At 36.9% G+C, this 12,625-nt stretch overlaps 1 protein-coding gene across 1 annotated transcript in view; it reads right to left on the reverse strand.

Annotated features, from left to right (window-relative positions):
• Nucleotides 1–12,625, reverse strand: part of SWAP70 (switching B cell complex subunit SWAP70) — a 53,251-nt gene that overhangs the window by 20,306 nt on the left and 20,320 nt on the right. The window contains exons 2-4 of the mRNA XM_083367634.1: nt 9,122–9,262; nt 2,222–2,395; nt 1,101–1,328 (exon numbers count right to left, since the gene is read on the reverse strand). Coding sequence (XP_083223760.1) covers nt 1,101–1,328; nt 2,222–2,395; nt 9,122–9,262 — 543 coding nt within the window. The remainder of the gene's footprint in view (nt 1–1,100; nt 1,329–2,221; nt 2,396–9,121; nt 9,263–12,625) is intronic.

The following is a 12,625-nucleotide window of genomic DNA, read 5'->3' on the forward strand; positions in this document are numbered from 1 at the left end:
AGGGATGGACAATAAATTTTCTCAAGGGGTCACACAAGGACCTGGGACTGTTGTGGAGGGTCAAACCAATAGTTCCTTGCTGTGCTCCACCCATTTTCCCACAAGGCCACGCTTTTACTGAGACAATGGTGGATGGGCAAGCCCGGATTCCCTCACATGATGACCACTACCGCCTCAGGCTGCTTCAGGCGAGCAAGCGATGCACAGGTGGAGGAAAAAGCTTTGTTTCCTTGCCCTCCTGTAGCAATTAGCTGACTGAAGGAGCTCTCTGTCCCCTGCAGTGCACTTATTTAGATTTGATTTCTAATTTCCAACTGACCTCACATGGGCTGGCAGGGACAACCAAAGGGCCAAATGTGGCCCAAGTGCCATAAAATGCCCAGATCTGATCTAGGATATCTTTTCAGTCTTGGGTGTAAAGCTCATCAAATCCTCAGCAAGTGGTTTACATGACACTAGAGGACTTGAAGTTGTCTGGGGTAAATTAGCTTAGCCCTAAACAAGTCTAGGGATACTTGGAGGTCAAACCTATTTTTTATTGGTAATATCTAATATAATCAATTATAATTTTTACCATTATAGAAAATTATAATCTGGGTTAAAAAATTCACATGGCACATTACCTCTCATGACACATATTTGGTAGTGGGCCAAAAATCCCATGTTAAACTGTTAATGTTTTCGTCAGAAATAGTGCCATGGAATTACTGTTATAGAAGTTCTATGATGCAGTGAATATCTGTCTGATAGGGATGAAGACTTTAAATTTCATAGAGAACACAGCAAAAGTTTTTCAGTTCAGAGTTCTTAACTTATTATGAATTGCAGAAGCTGGTTAAAATAACAAAATTTATTTAATCATCTAACTTATATAGCTGCCCATCTAGCAAAGGCACACTTCTTTTGACACAAGAAAATATATTCAGATTACATGAATTTCAGTGATTTTTATACTGAGAATTTTAACTTTCTTTCATATAAACCTTACTCACCAAACAGCTTTTCTAAATGAAAAATGAGCTTGTTCCCATGCATTTTTATGAGGCACAAATAATGCTGCATAATTCATTCAAGTTCATCTGTGTGTATACTGAGCTTACCTGTTTTAATACATCCAGTATAAGTTCACTGAAGACTTCATTAATGCCCATTGATACTGTTGGTCCATCCAACCCTTTGCTAAACCGACCATTTCCAATGAGTTCAATCAATTCCCAAGCAGAAAGACCTTCCCAATTAGCATCTAAACTGATCTTGTAACGTTCAAACAGTTCTTGATGCCAACCTAATCCCATTGCTTCTGTCAGCTTCTTAAGCAAATATTCAATCTGTACAGAAAAAGATACACAACAGCTAAATGAATGTAACACATATGCGTAGGAAAACTTAACTATTGCTCTAAAATCTCTCACACTGCACAACTGCACTTTTTTGTGTGTCTTCCTTCAAATAAGTGTTGATTCCTGGCAACTGCCTGAACATGCCCCTGCATATTTCTTGGCAATGTTTTTGAAAATGGTTTGCCACTGTCTCCTTCCTAAGGCTGAGAGAGACTAACTCTCCCAAAGTCACCCATCTGGCTTCATGTCTCAGGACTAGAACTCAAAGTCTCCTAGTTTCCAGTCTAGTGCCTTAAACACTAAATGAAATTGTCTCTCTTGTACCACTCATATGACCAAAATATTGGCCAGAATAAGAAAAAAGTGAAAAGTACATGACAAAACATATGTTGAACTAACTTTGGAAGTTACCAGTACATTTAAAAAAATCTGTTTTTAAGGCAGTTTTCAAGCTAATAAATTATTGCATTCCTGAACAGATCAGTGTGTTCAGAAAGTAAGTCTACCTGTCTTCAGTTATATTTCCCCAATGGCCATCCATCCAGTGCTTATAAGAAGCCCATTAGTGGGATGTGAAAGGTCTCTGGACTTGGAAATAATATGGAAATAATACCATCATGATTTGTAGCCACTGATTCTTTGTTCTCCTTTAAACTCATCTGAGATACTGCTGTCATCAGCCTAGTTTTTAAGAGAAAAATAGCCCTGTTTCGGTGATATGTATAGTTGCAAAGACCAACATAAACAAAATTGATGGATTATTTTTTTCTGTTAAAAACCAGTGGAGAGAAATTATTCCTATATGTAAAAAATACTGTAAAAAGTCATCAGTTCTACTTAGCTCAAAGAAAAAAAATTAAGATACTGGAAATAACTCATACCTCTTCTGGCACAATGATTAATGGATATTTGTCTTCAGATAGAAAATTGAAGATGACCCACACTTTAAAAGCATCATCATCAGTAAAGAGTAAGGGGGTTTTATTGAGGTTTTTTTTGGCACATAGAGTCCAACACATTTTATAGAATTCAACTTTGTCAAAGTTGTCTTGAACCTAAATAAAAATAAAAAATATGGTACAAGATACAATACATTCAGGATTGTGAGGTACACAAGAAATGTACATGTTGTAATGTTCCATTTCTGTCAAAGGAATAGGCATATAGAGGCACTTACCTAAGATACATTTAGGAAAGGAGATATAATAAGATGAAGGAATAGAGAGGAAATATATATATATACTGACTTAAAGGATACTTTTAGAATCGTGCACACTATTGTAGAATAACATATAGTTTATGAATTCATTTTATATAAGGCTTATTCTTTATAAAAACTGCTTAGGGTTAGTATTTTAAAGTATAACTACCATATTTCCCGGCGTATAAGATGACTTTTTAACCCATGAAAATCACCTCAAAAGTTGGGGGGTCGTCTTATACGCCCAGTCGTCTTATACGCCAGAAAATCAGCGTCTGGCGTCTGGCGGGAGCCGGCAGGGCAGTCCTGCGCACGCACGCACTCCCCGGCTGCTTCTTAGCAGCTGGGGAGTGCGCGCGTACGCAGGACTGCCCTGCCGGCTCCCGCCCGACGCTCTTCCCTCTTGAGGCAGCAGCTGCCTCAAGAGGGAAGAGCGTCGGACGGGAGCCGGCTCTTCCCTCTTGAGGCAGCATCCCCGAGGACTCCTTAGGAGCCGGGGAGCGATGCTGCCTCAAGAGGGAAGAGCGTCAGGCGGGAGCCGGCAGGGCAGTCCTGCACACGCACACACTCCCCAGCTGCTAAGGAGCAGCCGGGGAGTGCGCGCGTGAGCAGGACTGCCCTGCGGGCTCCCGCCAGACGTCAGCCTGCCCTGCTTCCTCCACAGTGAGAGGGGAGGGCGTGCCTTCCCGGGCTCGCTGATTTTCCAGCGTATAAGACGAAAAATCTTGAAAATCATCTCAAAAGTTGGGGGGTCGTCTTATACGCCCAGTCGTCTTATACGCCGGAAAATACAGTAAGAACCAAAGTGCAGCCATGTTTAACCAAAGCATGAACTCTGTTACACACATAGCTTCTAGATGCAAAGCAGGCATTCTTACAGAAAAACAAGGGAAGACATAAATCTTTTATAATTGCAATTATCCAGCTTGGGTAACAGTTCACCTTGTAGATAAGGCTATACCCCCGAGTTAGCAAGATGTTACAAATCATGTCACAGAAAAGGGAGTGAAGATAAGATAGGAACAAAAGGGCATCTGATCTAATAATTGGAGGGTCTGGTAACTGTAATGGTTGCTAGGCGGTGGGAAACCATGTGACCGGGTGGGCCTATCAACTGGGGTCACTTTGGAAGGCTGTGGCGTGATGTACGGGACAGGGTATAAAAACCTATGCAAAAATTGATTCAAGTGTGGACTCTGGGATTTGCCATTACCAAGAGTTCCACCGCTTTTGCAAAAGCTTTAATAAAACATGTTTTGTTTTCCAACATCCTTGGCGTTGAATTATTATTCCTCACAAGATGGCAATAGCAACAGTGGGAAGATGTTGGAATTCCACTCCTAAGCCAACAGCAAAGGAGCATTTTCTCAGACATCTGGAGCTAAACACAAAAACCCTCTCCAGCTATTAAATATTGTACTTCATCTGCTTCCCTTGATTACACTGCAAAAAAATATATAAATGACTAGCACACATGTGCGGGGGAACCTTTACCTTTTAATATCCTAATTGGGGTAGAGCTGGAGTGACTGAATGGAACTGAGCATTTACCTGGATGGATACCCTTCCTGACACCTACGTGGAGTTTGCAGCAGATATTTTTTTCTTTGCGCCCTGAAAGAGAAACACTTGCCGCTACCTAAGGACTGAACTCTCAACCTTCCGAGTGGAAGGCAAGCATCTTCAACACTAGGCCCCATGCCTCTCTTGATTACACTGAAAATACCAGCAAAATAATGCTTTGTTCAGTCTATACATGCTACTCATTCTTATAACAATCACTGATTTTGCTTCCTTTTTTGCCCTCTAGGCCACATTATACTCAAATATAAATGTTATTTAAGCATTAATTATTTAAAAACCATACTTGCTGATATAACATAACTTACTCTTAATTAGAAGTTTCATATTCAAAATCTAGACTGTAATAATAATAAAAAAAGAACTGTACTATTCTTTGCTTTATGCTAAACTGCCAGCCTGGGCATTTTTCCACTTCACTCTCAAGTTCAACAGTACACATTTTGTTGAAGGCTGAAACTTGCCCACTGAGCTAGATAATTAATTCATTTGCCATCCAGAGCATAAGAGGAAGTATTTAGTGAATCTAATTGGTATGGTTAAGGTGTTTTGCAGGAGAAATGTGAAACAGGAAAACAAATGTCATGTTAACCAAGAGTTTATTCTTTTTGTTGTAAAGATTATCACAGGAAAATTATCTTGAATAATCTGTGTATAGATAGCACAGAGCCAGTGCTCTTAATACAGCTAAATAAACATTCTAGATTTCGGTCCAAGCAAGCAGTAAGGAAAATGTATATGATAATTGGTAAAATAAATTCTTTCCATAAAACCTCATTGCCTAAGAAACTGTATTTAAATTAACACAATATAGTGATACTTGGTTTGTAGGCCCAGAAAACTCTGCATTCTTAAAACACTGCTGTGTCACTTTAACCAAAAAGGTTTTTCAATCAGTAATCAATACACCCAGGTTGATCCATATACAATAAGAAGCTATATAGTACACATTAAAGAGCATGGTAAAAGGCCAATCTTATTCTACTTCATCTCATTAATATAAAGACATTGATATGGCAGGAAATCCTCCCTTGTGTTCCCAACCTGGCACAGAACACCAGGTATGGAGTTTGCAATGAAAACAAGCTTACCCTGAAACCAACTAAAACCTTTTTCCTTATGCAAACTGCAGGGAAGCTAGTCTTGTTTGAGACCAAATTAATTTCTGTTCTAGGCTAAATTTCCAATCTAAATTAATCTACCACTATCTTTGCTTAAGAAACAGGAACTGGCACATTTGCATATTGCAGCTAAAGATGGTGTGTTGTTTACAAGTGTGTGCAGAACACATATGCCTATCATGTTGGTAATTCAAAATTGCTTCTTTGAATCTCTGCAAATTATCTTCTCCTAGGGAAAATAGCCTGTGTTTAGGAAAGAAAGAATCCTGTAGAAGGGCTGTAATAATTACACACCGAAAATCTTACTTGTTCGCATTGTGTGTGTCTGTGCCTTCAAGACATTGATGATTCCTAGCAACTACTTGGACAGGTCCATGCAATTTTTGGCACTGCTTTTCCTACGGCTGAGAAAAAGTGACTAAACCATCCAGCTGGCTTTGACTTAAGGCGGGGCTAGAACTCAACAATCCCCCCCCCACCATGTCTAGCCTTGGGGGCGGCTGATTTATACCACTACACCAAACTGCTTCTCAACTGGCTCCCCAGAAATCATTAATTTAAAGCTTTCACAGTTTTGAGAAGCAACCATTTTTTAGGACTTAGCATATTTCTCACCTCCTCCAATGTCAAAGAAGCAGATAGATAGAGCTGTCTATTCAGGAACCCTTCTTTAAAGTGCTACCAAGTGCTAAGATAATTCCTCTCCAGAAACTACATTTCCAATGTAGCTTTAAAGGAGAAATCAGTCATATACAGGTAGTCCTTGACTTATAACAGTTCATTTAGTGACCAAAGTTACAACGGCACTGAAAAAAGCAACTTGTGACCATTTTTCACAGTTATGGCTTTTGTAGCATCCCCAGGGTCATGTGGTCAAAATTCAGACGCTTGGCAACTGGTTCATACTTAATATGAAGGCAGATTCTTAAAATCATCCAGTTTTGTGCATAGGAGAAAATCCACTCATTTTGCACAATCAGATATTCAGAGGAGTGTAAAATGATACTACAGCTTCCTCATACCTGAAATCAGATTTCTGAGGTATTTATTACCGGCTTCCAAGTCAGGTGTATTCACCTATCACTGAGTTTCAGTAAAATGATGAAATAACATTGAAAAAAAATAAAGCTCTGGGGATTTTATTTGTAATTACAAGTACAGAACAAGGAAGTTCACCTTTTGAACTTTCCACATTTTAAACACGTTGCCTTCACTCAGAAAAAATGTTTAGCTTAATTAAATCTAAATGGTTTAAAATATTTACATCTTACTCTATTTCCAGATTTTGGTACTCACATTTTTAAAAGAGCAGAAACAGGTTTTTCAAAGTGTTATTATATCCTCTAATTCAGAGGTCCCCAGCCTTTTGGGCACCAGGGACCACTTCCGTGGAAAGAGGTTTTCCGCAGACTGGAGGGGGCGTGGTTTCATGTACTGCCTGCATCCTGCAGATGGGGCTTTGCTTGTTTGTGCGGCCCAGTTTCAGGCATGCCACAGCCCGGTGCCAGTCCATGGACCAGAGGTTGGAGACCCCTGCTCTAATTTTTAAAAAGTATCTTAATAATGATGGCAAACTGTAATACCATAGCAGTCAAGATGGTTCTAACATTTGCACCACTGTTGTCACCAAATTAAGTGATTGCACTCAATTTTGTTGCTTTACATATGACAGAATAAGTATGTGCCCAAATGTTGCTTTAAATATATGACTGAAGTAGCACAGAGGTATTTCTTGACTTAGACCAGTCACTTAGCGGCTGTTTGAAGTAACAACAGTCCTCCCCAGGAAAACTTATAACCTAGTACCAAAGTTCTGATGACCACCCCTCTCTCCCTGTCCCATTACTGCATTTTGGGTGCTCAGCAATTAGACCACATTTACAGCCATTTGCAGCATGCTGAAAACACATTACCATGTTTTACAACTTTTTTGCTGAAAACGCAACATTTACTTCCAGTTTTTGGCAAAACTAGACCATAGCAAACAACTGGTTTGCTTAACAACCACCACAAAAAAGGTAAAATCAGATCAGTCATGTGAGTGACCCACTTTACAATAGTCATGACTTACAACTGTAATGGACAGGCTCCAATACAGCCGTAGGTTGAGTACTATCTGTATAAATTTTGCAAAGACCCAAACAAAAAAAATCAACCAAGCATAGTATGACAGCATCAGAAAACCATGCTTTCCATGCAGTCAGCTAAGACTATGTTTTATTGGTCTAGAGTCTAGACCAAAAAATGTTAAGGTATTCTTGCTTGGGTTCAAGAAATAATTTGTCTCATCAACACTCTAAATTGTTTCAAAATAAGTAGAGTCTGACATTCTATGACATGCATAGTCTGCCTAATGACCTAACTTCATACAAGTATTTATGTTTACTAAAACCAATTCATCTAGACAGTATAATCACTAAAAACTATCCAATGACTTATCAACATAAATATGGTTCTCTTAAATCTGTTATTTAGCTTTGTTAGAAAAGAATAATGTATAAGTTTCATTTAGATTATTATATAAGTTAGAAAGCCTTCAAATCAATACAGAGAGAAGACAACTAGACCCAATTCCATTTCTCAAGTCACTTGGAAGGACACTTTCATATATATAGATATAATTCTTTTGAGAGCGGGCATCAGATTTCCATTTTTAACGTGTGCCAGTGTGTACACAGAAAAAGTGACAATAAAGGTTATTTTATACTATCTATACAATGGAGCTTTTTGATATGTACCTATTTTGATCTGTATCTTATGTTTCTGAGTTATATATACCTATAATAAAAGCCCAGCATGTGCTCCATGTTTTGTGTTATACAATTTTTCAGTTCAATGAAATCTTTAAATATACTGCTTTGTTTCTGTAATTCCTTTAGAACAATACTACTTCTTTGAGGTTAGATAATTCTGATAATTTTCAGACAGAGAAACTCATAGAACTTTGTCTTATTGACAATTCTTGCAATTTTTACAAATTTCCTTCGCCTTTCTCTTTCCATTTTCATCTTCATGAAAATACATGAGTAATAACAAAGCAACAGGTGCTAAATCATAGCTAATTCCTCTTCTATGTCTATTCCACATTTTTTATTTACTGCTTATTGAATTGTTATTGACTGTTATACACTGTATCAAGCTAAAAGTGTTTATATAAACCATTTGGAAATCCTGCTCTCTCTCAGCTAGTCTGCTGATTAAGTTAGATATAGCTGGCTTGATAATACAGTTTGAAGTTTTTTTAAAATCTTGTAAGATCTTAAATTTTGTCAAACCATATAAAAGTAGTTATTCGTCTCTTCTATTCATTAATATCCTATCTTTAATAATTATTGAAACAGCAAGTTAAGCCTTGGCAGAATGTTCATTTTTTACAATTGTAATTCTTAAGACACTTTTAGTTTCCTCCATATTAGGGCATCTGCAATTATTTCTCTTTGAAGTAAATCTAGGCTTATAATGCCATTTATTCTCTCTGCAAGTATTGCTGTAAAAATATACTCTATATTCAGGAAGGAAACACTTTAGACTGCAAAGATCCTGTTCTCAGTCAAATAATTAGAGGGAAGAGGGAGACAGTTGATAAATTCTGAGTCAACTTCTTTCCCTGTAGGGAATCAATGGGGGATTTTCTTTTTTTATTCATTAGGAACTTTTTCTCTTCAGCTCCTGATTGGGTCCTTCCCATTTCCAAATTTAGTCTTTCTTTTTTTGGTGTCTCCTGCCATTCCTGCCCCGTTCTGTTCATTCTTTGGAGCGGTTACTAACAGAATTCCAAGGCAAAGACCTTTACTTATTTCCAGTATTTTGTTGGGTTGGAAAGAACAAAAGCTTAAATGAAAACTCACCACACTTGTTAGGAATAGAGACACACATACCTTTTCCAAGATGAATCTATTTAAATAAGGCATATATCCCTGATTAGAAACAGGTCCTTCATCATCATCCCTAAAATGCTCCTCTAAGGCCACTGGATCATGAGGAACATTCAACAATGTGCAGAGGTTGTGAGAAAGGACCTAAAAATAGAGGGGAAAAATATCAATTAATATGATTTCATTGTTATTTTCCATACCTGTTTATGTAGATTTCTGGACAACAATACAGATATAGTTTGCTATTATTTTTTTCTGGGATGCTGTATAATTCCTGATGCTATTAAATACTAAGGAGGGGAAACGCTTGCAATATTACTTTTAAGAAAATACAGACTCTATTGGAATTAATGAGATATATGAATGACAAAAGGGAAGACCATTTGACCATACCTGCATTGTAAAACTTAGGAGTTCATACAGAACAATTACTACACCAAAAAATTATACTGGCTTGAAAATGAGCATGTAAACCTTTTTCAATTCTAGGCTTGAAAAATCTGTTCCACAAGTGGATGGTCATAATCTTTCTTCCATTTATTCCAGAATTGGCAACTGATGCTCACTTTTTTTTCCTTGCCAATGCTTAACACACACAAAAGTACCTAATCTCTTTGTCAATGAAGGAAGAAATTTATAGATGACAGTTCTTTTAGAAGCCAGTGATTTGCATATTTACAGCCCACATATTCAGCAAATGTATTAAAAAGAACCAAGAATAGGAGGGGTACTTTTAATACTGAAAGCCTGGAAACCGTTCCAGATCATCATTCCCACAGTTGATTATTTTTAAATTTATAGAACCAAAAGTAAGGAAAGCATGACTTCTAAATTTTTCTAAACTCTTTTATCTGCAGCATCCATCTGTATTTTCTTTTGTGTAACAAAACATGTTATTTCTGTATGTGTATATATAATTATGTACTTTATATAAACTACGAGGGCAATTCGGAAATAAACCTCTGTTTGGTTATCAATGACAGACACTTACAGATACAGAGGTTTTATTATACACATTAGAAAACTGCAACATTACATTACTTTTTGACATAATCGCCATTCAAATTGAGTCACTTGTCATAACGTCTTACAAGGTTTAAAATTCCTTATTAGTAGTGGCTCGGCACCAAATCTGGGCTATGGGGGGGCAGGTGATCAAAAACATCCCAATGGAACTGCTTCAAAAGTTCTTGGATGCATCTAGCGGCATGCGGGTGAGCATTATCATGAACCAACAGCACACCGGAAGTCAGCATGCCCCAACGCTTGTTATGGATGGCTTATCCGAGTTTTCATAATGTTTCACAGTAGTTTCTGAATTTATGGTTGAACCACACTCCATGAACTTCACTTGCAGTACTCCTTTGGCATCTTCCATTTGGCAGGATTTTCTATGGCACCACTTCCAGTGTGGTGTTGGTTCACGATAATGCTTGCCCTTCCCCCATAGCCCAGATTTGGCACTGAGCAACTACTACTACTTACAAACCTTGTAAGACGTTATGACAAGTGCCTCAATTTGAATGGTGATTATGTTGAAAAGTAATGCAATGCTATAGTATTCTAATGTGTATAATAAAAATTCTGTATCTGCGAGTGTCTGTCATTGATAACCAAACAGAGGTTTATTTCCAAATTGCTCACATATTTGGAGGGTCTCCACTTATGCATTTCCCCCTCATGTTGAATGCCTGTGCGTATCTTGGGAATCACAGAGGAGGCTGCATAATCTCCAGTGTAGGTTACAGGACCAGAAGGAGGAGGAGAAGAAGAAAGAGTCTTGGAATGGAGCATACAGCAGGAGTCTAAACATCTGCATGTTGCTCTCATATGATTCACAGAAAGAATATGCAGGCATATTTTTTCTGGCCCATTTTCAAATTCAATCCATGTCCATCAACTAGGAGAGGGACAACTGGGAGAGGAGCAAATAATAGCATTTGCATAACGATGTAATCACCAAATGCCATGACTTACATTCTTGCATCATTGGTAGTACATATTATTAGTAAGATTAATGTCATTGACCACCTGTCATTTTGCAATTATCAAAGATTTCAACTAATGCTGCTGAATTAATATTCTTTTGAAGGCTTCTGTCCCCATAATCAAATTTGGTTCTATTTAATTAGAGGTTTGTAGAATAATCCTAATGAATGATAAGCAACAAACAAAATCTTGAGATTCTGTTTTGTCACTTATTCATTAGGATTATTCTTGAGATTCTTATTCCAACAGAAGAGAAAATATGTAGCTCAGGTTTGAACTGTAGAAACCTAATGCTCTCACAGCTTGTTGTTTGTGTGCAGACATTTTGTTACCTGACTAGGCAACATCACACTGATAAATGTTATCTAGCTAAGTAATGAGACATCTGCAAGCAAACAACCAAGTTCAGAAAGCATCAAGGACTCCATGAAATCTTATTATTCACTACACATTTCTCTCATTGGGTTTTCTTGGGTATCACACAAGAATCACTGATACGGAGTTCATGGAAAATATGCTAAATGTATGGAAGATCAGCTCCAAAAATATATGGCAAGTAAATAACTATGATTGGAGGACTTTTTATCAATCGATTAATAAACCTCAAAATCATAGCATAGCAACCATTGGTATCCTTGAAAATATTGTTTATTGTGATCTAAATGGCAAACTGACTTGTCTTCCAAATCTTATATGGATGAACATAGTTTTAGTTCAGTAAATAATATGTTAAGAAAAAAAGAAACAATTGATCTATATTATATTCAAAGGGAGACATTAGAAATAAATATTATACCAAACATTGAACTTTTAGTTAAAAAGTATTAGATTCAGAGATTCCGTTAAATTGTTCTTGGTACATTACTTTCTTTTGTAAAATAGTGAAATTAAAAGCTATTTTCTCATATCAAGCAAAAGTTAAAAATGAACCTCAATAAACGTAATTTTTTAAGAATTTCATTTTTACAATTATTTTACGTTTATTGGAGAGAAAAAATTTGACTGATTTTTCAAAAAATTGACACTATTATATATTTAAAAGCCAGTTTTCATATGTAATTTGATACAATTTCTGTAAAAATTACATTAAAAGTTACTCAACAAATACAGTTATAAAATTAAGTTAAATAATAGTTTTTTAATATTTAAATTAACTTTTAACATGAGTATTTTATTTAGGCATTCTTAGCCCTTCATTGAATGAAAAGCTTTATATTTACTGTTTTTGTGTATAAAGCACAGATGTACATTCAGTATATAAAGCAATATACACACAAATAGTCCTCATTTAGTTCTGTTCCTAAGTCTGTCTTTAGCTCAAATGTGTATGTAAACCAGAATCATCAGATACTCTGAAGACAAAGGGAAAGAAAATCTGTGTGCGTATGTGTGTAGTCCTATACACAATTTAGATAGGAAAAAAAGAAAAAAAAATCACAGTACTCTCATTCTATCTTGTTTTGCATACAGGAAGGGGTGTGTTTTGCATATCAGGAGGAGCATTCATGTTCCTTCTTG

This window comes from Vipera ursinii (genome assembly GCF_947247035.1).
Source record: "Vipera ursinii genome assembly, chromosome: 1".
In the NCBI taxonomy this organism is placed as follows: Eukaryota; Metazoa; Chordata; class Lepidosauria; order Squamata; family Viperidae; genus Vipera; species Vipera ursinii.